The sequence below is a fragment of the Corvus kubaryi genome, unplaced genomic scaffold (assembly GCF_017639235.1).
Source record: "Corvus kubaryi isolate FWS band 111438036 unplaced genomic scaffold, C.kubaryi_AGA036_p1.0 135, whole genome shotgun sequence".
NCBI lineage: Eukaryota > Metazoa > Chordata > Aves > Passeriformes > Corvidae > Corvus > Corvus kubaryi.
In genome coordinates, this window is record NW_024580669.1 from 2,049,839 (window position 1) to 2,070,313 (window position 20,475).

Below are 20,475 nucleotides of genomic sequence, written 5' to 3' on the forward strand. Positions count from 1 at the left end.
ACTTTCTATGTCACAGCTCTCAAATCATCTTTTCAAGAAGTTTTTTTCAACTTGATTATTCAGCACACAGTGTGATGCTTTCAGAGCATTTCCTTGTAGGAGAATGTTTGCAGAGACAAGAGAGAAGTGAAGTGGTCAGAAAAACCAAGAGTCACCTGTCTTTCATCCCCTGCACAAGCCGAGTGCTGCCAACATGGTAACTTAACACCATAAAACATGACTGCTTCTAAACCCAAGTTTGGTCCCGGATATCCTACCCATTACTGCAGCAGTCTGACAAAATACCACATCTAAGGTTAACACCTTTGGTCTGTCCTCAAGCCTGAACACACAGACCAGACCAAACTGAGGTTAAATTTGGTATTTGGTCAGCTATAAAGATCAAAGTCTATCCATCAGCTCACTGAACTGAAACACTCAACTAAACCACAGACCACCTCAAATGGGCCAAGACCATACATTTCCTGATGGTGAACCTGAGGCCAATTTCCTAACCGAAGTATTACCACCTTCTCTATCCACCTCTATTTCTTTTCAGCAATTCCCCTCAGAACTTACATAAACTTCTCTCAGAAAATAGTTAACAATTTGTCCCCTTATCTTTGAAGCCAACTGCAACACCTAAGAAGTTATTGGGATGCACAAAAGAATCCCAGGCAGCTCTCACCACAAGAAAAAGCAAAGCCAACAACTTACTGACGTTTGTCCTCCCCACAGTTAACTGGGAGCTTCCAAGTCTTTTTTACCAAAAGGAATAAACAAAACACCAGAAATGGTGATTTTAACAACAAGATTTCCACAGTGCAACCATATTTTCTAAGGAAAGCACATTAAGGTGTACAGGAAAGGGAAGGCAAACACTTCCCCAGCACTGCACTGGCAGAGAAAACTGAACCTGATCTCTGTAAACTACTCCATAGGAGCAGGAAAAGAAACAAAGCTGAAGGTTGAGACTGGAACGTGATTTCTATTCCAGTTAGGCAAGCTGAAGTGTTCTGCTGGATCATCTCCCCATTTTTTGAACTTCTTTCCTGACTCCCAGGAGACACCTCTCATCCCTTCTGCCCCCTCTTTTTTGAGGCTTCCATAGGAGTGCTCAGATCTTCAGAAAAATCTCCTTTTAGAGCACCCACAACCTGACTTCTACCTGGAAAGAGAAGGCACTAAGTACAGCCTGGAAGCACTTTTTTCTGCACACCTTTGAGATGGTAATACACTACAATCAAAGGTGTTGAAAGCCTAAAGCTACATAATTCCTCCAGTTTTTATCATAAAGCCACCTCACCAAGTTTTGTTCCTGCAGGTACCACAGCAATCCATCCTAAAACGTCTAACTGTTCGGAGCAGTTGAATTGTCACTCCACAGTGAGAGAAGCTCAGCAGAGGAAAAGTAATTTTTTAAAAAATCAATATTCTTCTGAGAAGGTATTTGAGTCACTTAAACACTTCTTAATCCACACAAGGATGATTTTAAGGGCTACTTCTCAATAATAGCTATGCCTAGACAAGGATTGCAGCTCTACAGCAAAGAAGATAATAGCAAAGGCATTAAACACAGTTATTTTAAATACCTCTCTCAAGCTAATTTCTGTGTCCCTCATCTACAGTCAGATATACAAACATGTACACTTGCAAAAATGAAGAAAATATCCATTAAAAAAGTATCCCTCATTTTTGTTCCATCAAAGCCTAAAAATCTTGAAGCCTAGTTACCAAGCCCCATGCTAGTAACAAACTTCAATGAGAATCACACCTGGTACTTTTCAAGCTCTTTCATGGCAATCAGTCTTTACACCTTCTGCTCTCAAGGACACAGCACAGAAAAATCTCTGCTTGGAGGAATCATGAGAACAGAGCCAGAAACAAAGCTCACAGACATGAAAAAGATTATTCTTCAATATTTTGTCAGGATAAATATCTTCTTCCCTCTCTCCAGTTCTTTAATGAGGTGCTACATGAAATGTAAAAATTACCTGTCAAGTAGGTCAAAAGCCTGCACAACTGGGCATTTCAGTGCTCAGGAACTGAAGTTGAAGTAATTAAACTAACAGAAGTGCAAGGCTTTTCTTGACAGAAGGAGAGAGGTTATTCTTTCTGTGTTTTATGAGCCTGAAAATTCCTCTGATACGTGAGCAATGGCAGCTGGAGCAGGAATTGTCCCCCCTCCTGTATCTCCCCATGGTTCCTCCTGCCCCATGCCCCCATATAAACCCCAGTGTTGTGTCACTGACAGTGCTGTTGTAGGTCCCTGTGCTGATCTGTGGAATCATAAAGCCAATTCCTGATGCAGGTGCTGTGAAAACTCCAAACCCAAACCTCACTGATAGCGGGATTTTGCCGTGTCAGTCCCCAAGAGTCCAAAAGGGCAGATTTTGGCCTCGTTTCCTGGCACTGTTACAAGGAACACAGCACGGTGCTTGAAATTTTGAGTTACTTTGGCTAGCAGCTTGGAAATTTTAACAAACTCAAAACATTTTCAAGCTGTGAATCTGAAAAATAACGGAATTTCATAACAGTGTTTTGCAGTCGTTTCACAGCAAAAAACGCTCTCACAACTTCATCAACAAAATGGCACCGGCCATCAACCAGAGGCTTTCATAGGTTTGGGTGACAAGATCATTTCCAGTTCTGTCCTAGCAAAGGAATTCCTTCATGGAACACAGCTTCAAGAAATGAAAGGCTATAGATAAGAGTTAAAGGAAAACTCACCTCAAACCACAACTAGTGAGGAAGTGACAGCTCAGTGCAAACCTCATATTAATGTACACAATAGGGAATGTTTATTCATGGAATGGTTTGGGTTGGAGGGGGCCTGGAAGAGCATCCAACTTCATTCCCCTGACATAGGCAGGGACACCTTCCACTCTCCCAGGTTGATTCAAGCCCTGTCCAACCTGGCCTTGGACACTTCCAGGGATCCAGGGGCAGCCACAGCTTCTCCAGGCAACCTGTGCCAGGGCCTCACCACCCTCACAATCAGGAATTTTCTCCTAATATCTAATCTAAATCTACCCTCCTTCAGATAAGGCCACTTCCTCTTGTCCTATCACTGCGTGCCATTGTGAAAATTGCTACATGAAGATCCCATCCCAAGAAAACAAGGTACTCATGTAACTTCAGAGGAAAACATCCTGGTAGTAGAAATTAATCAGTGTTTCACTTTCATAACAAGTTTCAACTCACTGCTACACTTCATTTCATCAGAACACACTTTTCTGGAATACAATTTACACATCCAGAGAAGCAGCCAGAAATCTTTCCATTGGCCCCTATAGCCCTCCAGGAACCACTTGATGGTTTTTAGCCACTGAAAAATAACATTTTCCAAAAACCTAATGCTGGAAGCTTCAGAATAAAAAATAAAAGTTTTTAAAAATTCATTTAACTTCCCTGATGTAGTCAACCTTTAACTCGATTCCTCTGCTACTCTTGAGGTTTCCTAAAGCCAAGCACTACAGTTGCTTCCAAAAGTAGCAGCCAGAAACCAGCCCAGTGAACAACCAAATTGTCTGCTTCTCTAAGAACAGGAAACCCCACAAATGATTACCGGATTCCCAGCCTGAAGCTTTCAGTTCCTGACAAACATGAAGAGATTCAGAAACAACACATTAGAGCAAAGGGCTCTGAGGGGAGCCCCTACACAGCCACTATCATCAGAGTCTTGGCAAAGGAATTACCCAACACATCAAAACACTCCTAAATTCATCTAAATTAGCCAACAGGATCTTATCTCATTTTTCAGCATCTACCTCCTTGCTCTATTTTTAACCTTAAACTGCTAGTTTAAACCCAGTCATTCTTGTACTATCTCAGTAGGTAGGAAGGGGAAGATAAATTTACTGAGCAAGCTGAAAGGCTCCAAATCCTTGGATTAAATCCAAGAACTGTAAGACTCTTGTTCTCTCTGGCCTGCAGAAAGCAAGGAAGAGACATCCTCACCTGCTCCCAATCACACGTCCCAGCACCCAGCCTTCAGGAGTACCCCCTCAGCCCCTGCCCCAGCCAAACCAGACATCAGGGGGTACAACCCTTCCCTGCCCCTGGGTGTCATCTTTAGCCAGAGGTGAGTGAGACATCGTGATTAGAGCAGCAGGGAGAGAACAAGGGAGGCTTCTGCTGTTGCTTTATGAGTCGCGAGCGTGTTTGAGAACAAAACTTTTCAAGCTTTTTCAGACTCCAGGGCTGCCAGTACTGAAACTTTTACTGCTATTTAGCTTAGTAATTTATTTAAAGCTCTATATAGCAATTCACAGGAGGACAGTAAGCAGCTTCTCCCGCAATTAGTTGACTCAACAGCTGTATTTCTGAAAATTGCTCTATTTTGCTTTCACTCTGCAGGATTTAAATTATGAAGCTACTATTTCTTATTAACAGGACTTCACTGTGTTCCAATCTAACCAGACTAAAAGATGATGAAATGGAACAGCTATTGTGGATACTTTGCCTGAGTACAATGAAGTCACAAGTGCCAAGACCGGCACAAGTATCAGAAGAGATTATTTTCTACTCAGAATGCTGAAAAAATGCATTTACCTATCTTAATGAATCGACAGGGGAACATCTGTTCATCAATTTTATGCTTCAAGGTGAATGTTTCTTTGTTATAATCATTCTTTAAGCCACTGTGGGAAAAAATAAATAAGGTTACTAAATCTTACCTTGTATTTTAGGACTAGCTAATAAATGCAATCTAGGTCACGCCTGAAACGCGAAGCTTGTTTCATACCACTCTGAATCATCAGTACATGTGCTGGACCAAGGCCTGGGCTGCTCTCCACCTACCTGTGCCTCCCTGGGAGGCAGTATTGGGATTCTGGGAGGGAACTGGCTTTGGATCAATGCTGCTCCTCTGCATCTGGAACCCTGAGACTTCAGCTCCTGATATACTGAACTGCACTCTTCCATTCTCAAGAGGGAGGTGGACCAGATCTCAAAATTATCACCCTGACAAAGTGCTTTGTGATTCATTTATGGGCATTACTTTATAAAAATATCAAATATTTAGTATAATTTATCAAAAATCTTAACTCCATTTTTACCGAAAATACAAGTACAGGTCACAAAATGAGGATTTTTATTGAACTTCAGACAAGTGAAATTATATTAAATGCCAATAATTACTATGATACTAAAAGACTTCTTCCCCCACAATTGTAACAGCAATAAAGGCAGATTTCAAGACTGATCTATCTAAGAGGGCAGAAGTGTGGGAAGGGTTGTTGGATAGATTCTATACGGTCTTGAATGACACCTGCAATGTACAGTTTCCCATGTTTCTCAATGGCTACTCTGCTTGACTACAGATGATGCACCCCATACATTCCCTGGAGATGGACTTCTCTTCTGTAGGCCTCCCAAAATTTACAGGTTCTTGCTAATCTTTTCTCTTGTACTCCTGGATATTTAGCTCTCATTTCCCTTTCTGAAACAGCAGACCCCTTAAAAGGCCCTTGCAAATTTATATTAGCAACTACTCAGAAATTCTGGATAACCTGAACAGCCAAAAGGCTCTCTCTTTAGTACCTAACAGTACAGCGCTACCAAATCCAACTAAACGAAGGAATATGCAAGTTTCCATTTGCCTGTTTGATTCATTTACCCATCTGAAAAGGCAGAGCAGCTGACTAGTTCAGATCTTTATGGCTGCAATGAGGTTTTTGACATGGGGAGGTTACTTGGGCTTTTAAAAATTACTTCAAAGTCCCCTACACCTGGGGAATCATTTCTACTGTGCCTCAAACACATGGAAGGAAGGAACTGCAATCCAGCAGCGCTGCACCCTGCGCTCAGCTCTTCCAAATCCCCAAGAGCTTGCTCTCCACAAATCCTCTGTGGTTAGAGCAGGATAAGGAAGGTTTCCTGGAGCAAGCGCTGGGACTGCTGTTCTCTGACCTGACCACAAACATGAGGGCAGCCAATGGCAGGGTCACAACCACAGCTCTGCCCCACTGCTGGCCATGTGTCTGCTGGGGAGCCAAGGGGGAAGAGCATTCTGGTCCAGCCTTTACAGTTCCCAGAGCTGATGGAATCACATCTTACCTGGATAAGAGATCTGTCATATTCTCCTCATTCATCCCACCAAAGACTTTAAACTTCTTTAAATTGCAGACATGTGTTTTCTCGTATTTGCCAAATGTGATGCTCTGGACTATGGCAGGTCTTTCAAGCTTCAGAATCAAATACTGCAGAAAAGAGAACAGTGAGTTTGAATATTAAAGCCAAGGCAAAACACACTAAGGGAGAAGCATTACAACCTCCAAATACTCAGTTTACACAGCCAAAGAATGAAAGTGAAGATGAAACCTCCCCGTTATGGTATTTTCTCATTTGGTCCTGGAATGAAGGAAAGATTTTTTTAAGAATATTACTTTAAAAGCAGTTTACCTAGGAAAAAGATTTGGTTGAACTACTTATTCCTACCAATTCTATTCAGAGATTACATACATTCCTTTAAGTTGGACGCAAGACTTCCTGAAATCTGGCAAATAGGATCAAACTACAGAGAATGAAGATTCAAACGCCCACTACAGCCTGAAATGAAACCTAAACGGAATACACAATTAGATAAATACAGTATGTTCCACATGCTAAGAGAACATCAAATTACTTTTCCTCTCTGGGCTGACGCTGTTTAACCACTGAACACTAAGTTCGGTGTGTGGCAAACATAGGAACCAACTGCTTATTATTAACCATCCCAAATAAAAGGGAGCCACTTAATGACAGAAAAGGAGCTTTACATGGAAAATGATGAAAATGCTCTCCCTTGTGAACATTTGCTCCCCTCTCACACTGGGTGGACACAATCTGTGTATGAGTAGTCAGATTATCTATACAAAGGCCACAGCTACCAGCTTCACCAGCACTGCTGGAGGAAGAGGTCTGTTCCCATGGAAAAGCAGATGCAAGGAAGCACTTGCACCATTCATCAGGGTCCACTGAGCACCTTCTCCTACCAAACAGGTCTTGGGGGGAGTCTGGAAACAGTTTGTTTTTCAGAATACATCGAGTTTTATATCTGAAAACAATATGTTTCATTCTCTTCCCTGATTTCTCAGAAATAAGCAGTGCACCGCAGAGGCAAAGCACAGAATGACAATTACTCATCGTGCTTGACTTTGTTACAAAACCCTGTCATCAGGACTCCAGCACGAGCAGACCAGCACACTGTAGGACACCTCCCACCGCAGGCTCTGCTGGTGGCCCTGTCCTCCACGCAGCAGCACCGCCAAGCCAGACATGATGCCTGAGTTTTGGTCTTTCAGCGACATCAAGTAGAGTTATTTGCATGTGTGTGGCTGCTTTCTGTAGAGACTGAGTAGTATCTCCTATGCTAAACAACTCCATCAGTAGGACAATCTTACCCTAGACAGGTAGCTTTTGGGAGAGCAGCAGAAAAAACTTGCTCATCCATTTAGTTCTCAGGTTTTGGGGCTTTTTTTGTCTCAGCCCTATAAAGCAACTAATTCTCAATCTAGGAACAGTACTGATATTGCTCTGGAGAGCACCAGGATAAAGGTATGATAAATAAAGGTTTGACCTCAATGGCTGGTTCCTACTACATTCAGAAAAAGCTTAGATTAAGAGAAATACTTGTATATAGAGCAGTTACAGGTGAGGATGTAGATTGGATAGGTACAAATAGCAGATTTACTGTCAAAGATGTTTCCAGCATCTCATTGTTTTTCAAAATGAAGAAAATCAACCAGTATCAGCACTGTGAGGGTACAACAGAAGAATGCTTTGGTGCTTTTCCAAGTACTTTTAATGAAAATTTTCTAGTTTTGTGAAGAACGCCATCCACCTAAATGTCAGAACCCACTGTTTATGCAGCAGCAAGCCATGCTGTTGTCTTGAAGTACTTCCCAAACTTCAGGAAAAGAACCCCACTAAAATTCTATAGAGAAAACTGATTTTCTAAAGCAGGAGAAAGGAAAGGATGAGCAAAAGGACGGTCCTTTAATGAGCAAGGCAGCACTTGATACATGGCACAGCCCGCTGCCAAAATTCCCATACAGAACAGACAGTACACAATGTCTAAGAACTCCTCCTACACCATCATATCTTCCCTGCAGATTTCTCCCAAAGCTGGAAAAGTGAAGCCAGCGCTACCAGCAATTGCAGTTCTTAATCCTGCTGGAATCCCAAACCTAATGCCTGGGCCATGAACACATACTTTCTCAAGTACCACACAAGATTTGCAAAAACTTGGCACAAACGTCACCCTGCATTATTCAATTCTTACCCTAAATTAAAGGAGAGAAAACCAGGACTGCAGTTAAGTCCTTTATGCCTGGAAGGGAGCAAGGCACAGCAATTACTCCACATGGCCAGCAGTGATTTCTTAACCCTACAGATAGGGAGGGAACTCTGCCGCCCTCCTTCCCTCTTCCACACATCCCACCATCTGCTGAGTCATGCAGACCTTACAGAAAATAGAAGCACAAAAACTAAAATCAACCTTTTTTTGTGAATTGTCTGCTGATTGATATGGAAACAAAGGACCGATTTGTTTTAAAACCCTGTGCCTAGGTACGTATTTTTCTGGTTTTTAATGAATACATAGACGTATCGAATTGAAAGACTTTCAAACTAAAAGATAAATTTAGATCAGCTATTAGGAATAAATTCTTCCCTGTGAAGGTGGTGAGGCCATGGCACAGGTTGCCCAGAGAGGTTGTGGATTCCCCACGCCTGGAAGTGTCCAAGGCCAGGCTGGGGGGCTTGGAGCAACCTGGGATAGTGGAAGGTATCCCTGCCCATGGCAGGGGGTTGGAATGAGATGAGCTTTAAGGTCCCTTCCAATCCAAAACATTCTATAATTCTATGGTGTATATATATATATAAAAATACAGAGATGTACTTTTTGGGTTTCTATACAAACACACACTACTGCCACTGTGTGGGTACCAGCTATGAATCCCACCGATGTTGAAAAAACACACTGCCTCAAGAGCTGCTAACAGCTGGCTGCATGGATATTTCTGGACTGCTACCAGGATTTTAGCTGTGACAGACTATTCTCTGTAGCTCTGAAGGATGTGACAGTAATGTCTGTAAGATCAAGTGATTTATTCAACCTGGAGAGAACAAGCCTATGAGATTTCAGGCAAATACATACACCAAGATATTTGACACTTTTCCATTTTATTGCTGTGAGCAACATCAGTATATTTAAGGTCCATGTATTCATGCAGTATTCCAAAAATCCAAACTATAACTGAAGTGTTTGTCCATTAGAACACAGCACACAGATACTAATTGGCATGACTGAGCAAAAACCTCAGCCCAGTTGTTAGGCCTCATATCACAACACTAACAAAAAAAGATGCTACAGAACATTAGAACAGCAAAACTTCTGGTTTCTGATTCAACACATTTGTAAGTAAATATGCACGAAGAGTAGAGTAAGTCACATACGGCACTTCAGCACCCCAACAGCTCCTTACAGTGCACCCCCAAAGAAAAGCAAGTCTAGCCCTGTCACACTGGGAGCTGCAGCAAATTCCAAACTTTTTTGAAGCTCTGGTCTGTGCTACCATTTGATGACAACCATATGCAGGCTGCTGCATCACACAACAGAGTGTAAATTTTATTAATGTACTTTAAATTAATTCCTGATAGAGCAGGATGGAAATCATAGGAAAACTGTTCTTCAGATGCAAAACTGAAACCAATTGTTTGGACACCACCATTAACTTTATACATATGCTCCTCAACGGTTCAAAATTCACATCTCCACAACACTGGAATGGACTGCTCAGGGAGCAGGTGGCAGAGTCACTATCCCTGGGGATGTCAAGAAACAACTGGATGTGGCATTTAACTGGACCCTGGCACTAAAAAGGTGGTGATTGGTCAAAGGTTGGACTCTGTGATCTCAGAGGTCTATTCCAACCTAATTGATTCTGCGATCAAATATGCTGAACCAGATTCCAAGCTGCACTACACAAACTGCTTGTACAATTAGAGCCACACTGTCTTTTATCAATTTCTTCCTCAGTTCTGCTGAAGCATTTTTTTTAATTAAGGAACAGTGAAGCTTGTACTGCATGTAAAATAAAACCCACAAAATAACAAAATAACAAGGGCTGCCCTTGTGCATGACACAAACATCTCAACTGCTCTTGCAATTAAGTTGGTGGCTAAATAAAAACCTATGCTTTTGTTCTACAGATTAATAATCAAGCCAGTCCAGGGAATTAAATACTGCTCTGCACAGTCTTCCACATCAGACCATCACTGGAATCATCAGGATGAGCCTTTCTGACACAGCTGTGGTCTTCAGCATCACCAGCCTCATTGCTTCACACTTCCTATGTAAGACGAGAACGACATTAAAAATAGAACCATCAGCCCTCTCCTGCCTGAATAGGTTACTACATAACAGGTTTGTTATTAAATATATAATTTCTGGGTCATCTATTTCAAGACTCAAGAAAGATATCTAGTTTAATAAACAGAAAAACAGCTGTCAGATGTATTTCCTTTCACTGGCACTCATTCATAACCAACTGGTGGCTCCCATGGCCACAAGAATTATTTAACTCTACCATACCCATGAAGCCCGGAAAACCCTTTACTAAATATAGTCACATGGCAACACTTCAAGGGACTACACTTCCACTTTCATTTTCTTTCTCTTTTTAAAAAGGTCTGGTATGGACTTTAGCACATTTACTGCATTTTCATTGTGTTACTGAACACATTTTGAAGTTTTTACCTATGTTCTTCTGATTCGTGCTCTGAAAGAAAAGGTGCCTGGAAAGGTTTTGTTTCACTCAGTGAGGGAAGGGAATAAACCAATGTTTAGGGACTCACTCATATTTTTACCTCTAAGACAGCACAGCATCATCACCTCAGCAGGGAATTGCTAAACCCTGGCATTAAGGTGAGGCACTGAGGAGACAAATACGAGCGATTAGAGCTGCAGAGCTTATTAAAATATCTCACATTGAACACGCTGGACATCAGTCCTTGTGTTGTCCCTTAGCCCTGGGTTCAGCTAATAAAGCTGGAAACAAGGAGAGCTTTTTTCCCCTGAGTTTTAGTTCACTTCCTGTCTGAATTATTATGGCCACCCACACATTTGAGCAAGTGCGTCACCACACGAGTTACCAGTTTTTAACTGAAGAGCTGCCAACACAACACCAATAAAATGTCCTGCAGCTTCATTTTCTATAGGATACGTGATGTCTATACCAGGGATTAAAAGTCATGTGTATACATCAACCTCTTTTGGAATATGAACTACTCGACTTGATTTTTCCCCAAATTCTCTCCTCACCACACTTCAGTCATCCACTGTTTCAACTGAAGTTTTCCAAACTAAAATTCTGCTGTAAGAAACAAGGAAGCAGAACACCTATATAAATGTTCTTCCTGCAGTTAATGGCAGTCTTTCAATGGACAAGGCACAAGAACTACTTTGATCAAAATGCAAGCAGATCTGGAGTTCTTTTGTCAAGTATGAGAAACACAAATGGGAACTGCTTCTATATACACAAAAGTGACAAAAACTGCACTCTTTGCACACAGGACTCTTCTGCAGATTTTAATTCCCCATTTCCTCTTTCCAGCTAATTTTTCAACAGGGAAATTAAATCATAAAAAATGCTTTGCATGAATAATTGAACACACAGATTACAAACACAAGAAGTAGCTGAAGTATATATTATTTTATGTAGTATAAAGGCACTGCAAATACATCATCCCTCTTACTCAGTGCTCAGGATTGGGCCTGCTGAACACATGAGCAGCTACACAGTACTTCATATTTTCACTATTAGATACAGAGATTCAAGCAAGAAGATCCAGCAGCATTGTCTTTTCCAGTTAGGCAGCCAGGTTTTCTGTTAAAGACAAAACTAAGTAATAGAATAAAATGCAAATACTGCCTTGCCAATCTCTGTTGCCACTATGAAGACTAGTTTTTTGCAAGCCAGGTCTTAATTCTGGATACCTAATATATGTCTCGATATGCACACACGGGTAGATAATGCCACTGTTAATTCATCTCTCTCCTACCAAAAAGTTTGGTTTAAATGTCTTGCTTAGCATGCAGAGCAGTGCCCAACTCTCCAGGGTTGGAGTCAAGTCATTCTGCAACAACATCTCCATTCAGGTCACGACTCACACACATGAAATTTTTGGAAGACATCTCTTTAACAAGCTCGTGTGGTTTGTACAGAAGTCTGCCACTCTAATTAATCCCTGCTTAATCTAAACGTCTGAGTATAACCTGCATCACTGCTTGTCAGCCTTAAGTATAAGTTGGGAATATTCTAAAGCATCCACTTACAGGAGGTGTGTTCCCATCCCAGAATCAGATTTTTAGAAGTACTAACTGTTCAGGATGGCTCAGAAAATTGAAGAGCAGATCTGAGCACAACTAGGAGCACATCTCAGATGAAAAACCCCGTCCAAAGACACACCATGAGCCAGCCCTGCCTTGGGAACAAAAGCATCTCAAGAAAAACATGTGCTTCCTGCATGAAAGAAAGTAAAGGATGGTACAGACTGGAATACAATCCATGCTCAATACCCATTATTCAGCAATCCATAGTTCCTAGACAGACTAGAACTGCTTCAGGCTATGGATTAAAATCCGATGTTGTTTATCAAAATATGAGTATGTAAAATAATCCAATTAAAAGAGCCATAGGTGCACAGAGGATCAGTATCAGTCTTCACATTCAGGTTTAAGGAACAAGTTGATGGAATACAAAGGATAGCTTTCCTTCTCCTCTAAAAAACCCAAAAACCCAATTTTACCGACACAATGCCATAGAAGGATTGATCAGAAAATCCAGGTGAAACCTCTTCAGCTGGAGCAGATGACCTGCTGCGCTAGGGAGCCACCAGTGCAGACTCTGGATTTTTAACAGAACTCCAAGGCAAAACAACAAAATTTACCTGGAGAAAAATCCTGTGATATTTCACTCATGAGGAATACTTGGATTAAATAAGTAGATATGGAGAACTTTGCATGAGAGAGACACTGTGCAAGTCACTCTGCTGTATATCAGTGTTTTAAACAAAGAATTTAAAACAAGCAACGTAAGAGACACAGAAGCTGATCAAACCATATCAGACTAATAAGGTACAGATCTAACACAGAGAAAAGGATAACATTCATTGGAGAGAGAAAAAAAAGTGGAAAAGCATTTTCTGGATAATCTAACAGCTTTAATAATAGTGAGAAAACAAATTAGATGCTAAAACCAATACAAATCTTATTTTAACAAGGTGCTTAACCAGTAGAAGAGGTGACATTCGTGTCTCCAACCAGAGGCCACCTTTCTAAACGTGCTGTTAGGAGGAACAAACACCAGCTCCTTAGATCTGGGATTCAGGGCCAAGAACCTACAACAGCCTCCAGTAGTGCTGACAAAGGGGGGGACCTGCACGCCTCATTAGCAGCTTAATCTCACCATAAGGTTTGATTATTTCCAGCACAACCACGATTGCCAAGGAGGAAACCTGAAACTTCCCCCGCAATGAAGCACTTCTAGAAGGATCACAAATTGCTAGAAATATAAGTATCTCATGTACCAACAACCTGCATTTTTCTCAGAGAAGGAAGCCTATAAATACATCAATGTCAATAGCAGCAGCCCACATTTAAAATAAGAACCCCAGTAGACATTAAATTGTACGACACAGCTATAGAGCAGCAGAGATTCAGGAGCTTACCTGGGGAGGATAATTGCTTTCTGAAGACCATCGTGAGGATTGATCATTTGGCCTATCCACCAAGATATTCCTAAAAAATGAGAAGCCAAAAGTAATTTAAATAACAGCTGCATAGTTTACATCTCCAATAAACGTGTTGTAGATTCAGATCAGTAACATTCTCATGCAACTACCTAAATCATTAGGTACAGACTCAGGTTCTCCACCTTCTTTAATAAAGATTTTCTACATTGCCATTTTACAGGACCCATCAAAATACACCCTCGAGCTTTGTGGTTGTGAAACGGAGCTCCAAGTTGCGAAATAAAAAAAAAGCCAAATTGTGAAATAAATGTAAAACAGATGAATTTACACAGGCCTAAGTCTGTAATGAAGTGGAAAAAATGGGCTTATTCACCTCAGTGGGGTAAGAACTTTTCAATAAGGTTAAAATGATGAGCAGGAGGGTTAATAAGCCAAAAACTCCTTTAATAGATAGGCAATACTGGAATGGAGAGAGAGGGCTGCTAACCTACTTAAGCTTTCCCGAAGCATGGAAAAATGACCACCTGAGTCATGACAAATTTTGACAAGTATTTTTCATGAGCTACAAGCCCAGAACAACACACAAGAAAGCAGAAGTTCAGCTCTTCAACCAGCAAAATTGAGTTGCTTTCTTCATTTTGAAATAGCACAATACTTCGGTATTTAACAAATTCAAAATAGGGGTTTTTTTGGCTGAAATTAAACAGATTCATCATGACAGTTACGTGACACATCTGCTTTCTCTCCTATAACCACGCAGTAAAGCTCACGTCCCAGATTAAACTAAAAAAAGACCCCTAAAAATCCCTAAAATATGTAATTACTGGCAAGGTGACAATGCACCACCTGCTGGACAGTGCTTGTGAGCTCTACCACATCCAACTAACGAACTCGTCAGCTCATAAAACTTATGTAAAAAGAAGGAAACAGTCATCAAAAGGCTTATGCCATCTCCATCTGCTGTGTAGGAGGAAAAGAACATGAGCATCTGGATTACTACAAAGGGCTGGAGGAAAAAGCACTCCAATGAAAGCACCAAAGGGAAGGAGGTTAAGTCAGAGGTTGAGCATTAACAGACAGAAATTAGCTGGCTCCTTCCACACTGGGCAGCCCAAAATCACCGCAGTAGCAACAGTATCCAAGCAGTCCCACGATGAGACAAGGGACACAGCCAGGAGCCAGACCAGGGTGGCCTCTTAAATCTGAACACTTTCGAGAGCTGGCCAACTGGCTGTGTCTATCCAAAGGCTTAGAGAACACCTCTGGATTTTCACACAGTGCAGGAATAAAACTGAGCTTTCCCCTCCCTTTAGCTGATTCCCATCATAACACGGTGTTTATTAACACAGCGATGCCAGCGCCAATCCAGGTCTGTGGCTGCTTTATTGACCCATCCTCACTTGGGAAAACACGACAGAACAGCACTGCCCCCCACTCCAACCCCATCAAACATAAAGAACGTGGCTCTACAAAATTCAACATCCAGCTAAGAACATCATTTGCAGTGCAAAGAGGCTCAACTCCAAGAGAAAACCTGGCTCTGTCTTTAATCACAATTGGGACAAAACAAACCAACCTAAGCAAAGGGAACAATTTGGGAACTGAGATACAGATTTCTAATAAAAGCTGCCAGTCTGAAGGCTAAGTCACCATTAGAAACCACAAGACACTTGCTTCTGAGAAGAATCACACCTGCAGTCTCCTGTACCATGTCACAGGCAAGATGTGGTATTTAATAAATTCTTAATACCTTTTAGCATCTGGAGAGAAAAAAATGCTAAACTTAAAGATATGTATTTTATATTAAATACTTTAGGGATGCAAAGGCAGATAAAACTAGATAATGCTATATGGCTTTTCTCCTTTATGGAACTTTATCCTAATCCTGGAACAAAAGAAGACAAGTTACCATATGGAATAAATTTTATTTATGATTCCATTACATTTGTTTAAACATTAGACAACAAACTCTTCAAATGCTGAGCAACACTTGCAGGAATTGGCACTGCCGCATGGTCAGATATTGCCCAGCTGGAAAGAGGCATTTTATACCTGGGACAGATCCCAAATATCATATTTTTAGAAGTAGATTTGTTTGCTTCTCCAGGTCAAAGATCAGTTTGCCACAACCAAGGAAGATCTCAATCAGTACAGCTAGACAAGATAAAAATTCTTTCGCAGAGAGAGAGAGAAAAGGGACAGGCAGCTCACAAAAAATACAGGCTAAAAAGAAATGTGAAAGAAAGAAAGATAGCTGTATCAATGGAGTTAGAAATGTTTAAAATAAATGGGTTATTAATTTATTAAAATTAAACAAACATTAAAGACAGAAGTCCATGTGTACAAAGGCAATTTACCATAACAGTTTAGGAAAATTTATGGACTTGGAGGAATTCAAGCACTGCAGCAGCCGTGAGGCAATAAGAAACAAACAAATGCATGTCCTAACAGCAGACGCCTTTTTCCGTGTAAAGCCCTTTTTCTGGACATCACAAAACTCCTGCACAGTACCCGGAGGGAGACTTTGCAGATATGACACCTAGATTAAAATCTGAAAAACTTTAGAAGTGAAAATTCCACTAACGCAACGACTTCCTATGTAATTTGCACAACACATTACAAAAAAAAAAAAAAAAAAAAAAAAGGTATTTGTAAGCCCTCGAGCTACCACAAGTACCAATGGTTTTACACAAGTTTCTCCTGTGAAAAAAGCAAGCCATTAAACGTGGTTTGAGATAACTTCTTATCATCAGCTGCGGATTCAAGATCCAGCCTAGCACGAATCTACAACACTGCCAAAGGGACCACCCCACGCACTCGCAAAGGATCCTCCCCCTCCATGCACCAGCAGCTATAATAAAGATTTGCATAAATAACTTCTTTCATCAGATCAGTTCTCCAGTTCAGCTCACACCAGCGCCAGCACAAACTGAGACTAAAAGATGAGCAGCTGGATCCGGACAAGGGGTTCACACTGGAGTGAACTCTCAATCCCCCCTTCCCACTGGAAAGAAACTACTAAAAAGATGAGATGATGTGGCACCTCTGCTATGAGAAGCAAAGCAGAAGGGGCCATTTTATTAACCCCACCAGCAATGCCAGAGGCAGCCCTGGTGTGCCTCATTTCCTAACCTGGCTGCCTGAAGAGCTATCAGCAGCTAAGCCTTTCTGTAAGCATTCCCATCGCTAAAAGGTAGACAGTTCCACGCAGAAAGCTCTTGGCAGAGCACGGTGCAAGTTTCTTTTTATTACCCAGGCAGACATGGGTCTTGCAACTGCTGGAAGGAGATAATTTTTCCTTTTACCAGCCCAGAAACCGTCATATCCTTTGTGCCAACTGTTGGCTGATCTCTGCTGGAATGACAGAGATGTCCCCATGTCTGGGGACTTCTCTGTGCAAGAAGCTCTGTGGGTTCAGACACAATAATCACTAAGGGAGAGTTTTCCCTTGCTCCAATGGGGAAGCGAGAAATAAGATGACTTTGCAGAATACACTGCAAATTAGTTTTAAGGCTGCTATAATTTGCATCTAACCTAAATATTTTCATGGAGCTGCTATTAGAGAAATCCATGACTAGGAACGAGCCTTTAAGAATAAACAAATCCCAAACTCTCACTTTGCCTGGCACATTCACATAGCTCTTCAGAGAGCAGCTGTGCAGGAAAGGGCACAGGCTTTACTAAGAGGAATTGGAACTCAGGCTCTCTTCTAGAAAACCACGGAGCTACCAGGCCATTACACTGCAAAAAGGCACTTGGAGTGCTAGGAAAACACAGGCTGGCTGGAAATGGACTAAGTACTTGCTCCAGGGTTGTCCACGTGATGATTCTTTCAGTTTTTCCTACAACCATCCCAAAAGAGATTGGGAAGAATACAGCAACCTGGAATATACGGACTAGAATTTCCACTAAGTCCACTGTAAGACGTGGTGGATCAAACTATTCCAAACATGTGGAACCCTCACAGCAGCCAGCAGAAAGCATCCACGGAGATAATCCTGCCCAGCCTAGACACTGGAATGTACACACAGTCTTAACCAAGAAAAACAGGGGGAAAAAAATGACTTACCACCAAAAAAACCAAAGGATCTGGAAAGAACTACAGGTTTTTTTTTTTCCTCCTGCAACTCGCATAACTCACTACAACTCATGCTGGTTTCAAACCACCTGGCTGCAATGTTTGAAAACCTGCATGTACCTATGGCTGTCCCCTAAAGCAGGTCAAAAAACACTTTTTAGGTTCTGCTACAGTTTCTCTCCTTCCCACTGGAAGAGTTCTCTGCTTAGAGTGGCAGAAGGATGTAAAGACGTGACAACATCTTGGTTGAAACACAGTAAAAACGCGAAGTTATTGTGAAGTTATTATGCAGGTTCATTTAGGAAAAAAGTGGGAGGTTTTGGGGTTGCTTTTTTACAACACAGGATTTCTTAACCTCTTGCAAAGCAAAACAAAGTTCGAGTAAAACATGTACAGAAGTGCACAGTTTTAAATATTATAATGTCACGAGATTGGCTAGCTTTCTGCTCAATTTTGTTTCAGCTCCTCAGCAGCCTCACACTATCATCCAGTATATTATAAACCTATTTCTATCAAAAATAAAATAGCTTAGTAAGTACAGCATAACAAAAATAAACTGAAGAATTTAGGAATCACCTTACAGAAATATATTCATCAGATCACAGCTGACTATACTGGACAATAAACACGGCATTACTTAGCTCTGGCCTAGAAACAGCCCAATTAAAATCAGTTTCACAATTTTTTTCAATTAAAAGTTTACTTTTGTTTTTTAAGCTGCCTATCATCACTGCCAGACCAACCAAACTGCTTCTTAAATGCTAAATGACCCTGTCGCAGACATTTCCAGTAAGGCAAGTTAGGAAGTTGTTTTTTTTTTTTCACTCCCCTCATCTAGTTAAGACTTTTTTAAACAAGATCTTTTGGATTCATCAGTTCTTCCTCAAGACACAATGGGAAATAAATAGTATCGATAGTGACTAAAACAGCAACGTAGTGCAGGAAATTATAGAATCACTTGGGGTTGGGAAAGCCCTAAGATCACCAAGTCCAACAATTAAACCAGCACTGACAAGGCCACCACTAAACCACGTCCCCAAGCGCCACATGTCTTTAAAATCCCTCCAGGAACGGTGACTCTACCACTGTTCTGGGCAGCCTATGCCAGGGCTGGACAACCCCTTTGGTGAAGAATCCCTTCCTGATATCCAATCTAACCCTCCCCTGGCACAACCTGAGGCCATTTCCAAGTTATCAGAGCTTGGTAAATAACTTCTATTCCAGTGACACTCAACGACCCTAAATCACGGATTAAACTTTTGACTGTATCACTGAGATTCAAATCCTTGGTGGCAAGAGCTCCCAGCTCCAGGCTGGGAATATCAGTATTAGCACAGAGGAAAAACAAACAGGAGAAAAAATAAAGTCAGGTTTATTTACTTATGTTGGTACCCAGAGTAACTCCATGCATCACAGATGATTACCAGCCTAATTGTCCCAACATTTAGGGATTACAGCTCAGATGCAATTTCATTGCTAAGTGATGCTGATAATCTTCTAAGCTTGAAAAATTACCAAGGTTTGTTACCTCCCTGCAAGGTTTGTTACCTACCTAACTTTGGGTTTAAATTTAAGAATTGTTAGATTACTAAAATAGATCTTTTCTATGTACTTTAATTCATGTCTATCTGCTTTTTTGTAAGAAAATAAAATGCCAGTGATATTAGTGAACTCAATGATTATGAGATCATCTGAAATAGTTTCTTTTGCTCATTTCTTACTCTGTCCTTTTGTACATGTCCAAGACAAGGATATTTGAGGACACAAGGTTATTTGAATTCCAGCCTTTTAACTAAGCCTAGGTAAGATACTAGAAGACTCCCTGAGTAGAAATAAATCCCTGGCTTAATAAAAAGACCAAGAACAGCAGGCATTCTGCCTTTCAACACTCAAGGAAAAAGATGAACAGATTAAACTCTTCAGTTCACTGAATTTGTAGCCAATAGATAAAATACTGGAGTAAAATCTTTCAGAGTTTAAAACATCACCACCCACAACCACTGGATAACAAAGTTCAGTTTTCATTTTGAGAAAATCTCATATCTAGCTTGAAAATAGTTTGGGTCTTATGTGAACATGGGGATTTCTACTGCCAGCAATCACCAGAAAAGTCACTGAACTTTGACTTTCCAAATTTTCCACAGTTCTGGTGGAGCAGCCCACTTCAGCACTGCTCACTTCTCATTTTCAAAAGCATCTTCTTAGGACAGGACAGATCCTTTTTAAGTAGATTAGAGGAAAGCAATGTCTAACACACATCTATGTAAATCCCCTGTGCTGCATTTTGGAAGCATCACAACCTCAGTAGAGTATTTTTGTTTGACTAATGCACATATGGAAAAATTTAACGAAGGCCAGGAAGTAGATTAAGGCCTTCCCCGATTTCACAAGAGCGCAAGGATGCTCTTATATTCCACAGTATCTGTAATAATTCCACTCAGGGGAAGCCACAAAACCAGACGGAGTGATTACATGTGAAGATATACATTGCTAATGTAAGCCATAAACACATCTTTAATAGTCATCAGCACCGTAACCTCACACCCAGTAGAAGTTCACCCAAAAAACTGATGCCTGTAAAAGAATTCAAAGCAGACAATGTTCAGTAAAACAGACTGAAGCGCCCTCATGCCCAAACTGATGTCAGGTTTGGAGATTTTTCCACCAGAACTCTATGG

The 20,475-nt window shown here is 41.1% G+C and overlaps 1 protein-coding gene across 2 annotated transcripts in view; it reads right to left on the reverse strand.

Annotated features, from left to right (window-relative positions):
* MKLN1 (muskelin 1) overlaps window positions 1-20,475 on the reverse strand; it is a 101,091-nt gene that overhangs the window by 73,179 nt on the left and 7,437 nt on the right. The window contains exons 2-4 of one of the 2 annotated variants that reach the window (XM_042052384.1): window positions 13,696-13,765; window positions 6,040-6,182; window positions 4,534-4,622 (exon numbers count right to left, since the gene is read on the reverse strand). In XM_042052384.1, coding sequence (XP_041908318.1) covers window positions 4,534-4,622; window positions 6,040-6,182; window positions 13,696-13,765 — 302 coding nt within the window. The remainder of the gene's footprint in view (window positions 1-4,533; window positions 4,623-6,039; window positions 6,183-13,695; window positions 13,766-20,475) is intronic. The other variant, XM_042052394.1, reaches the window with a different exon arrangement.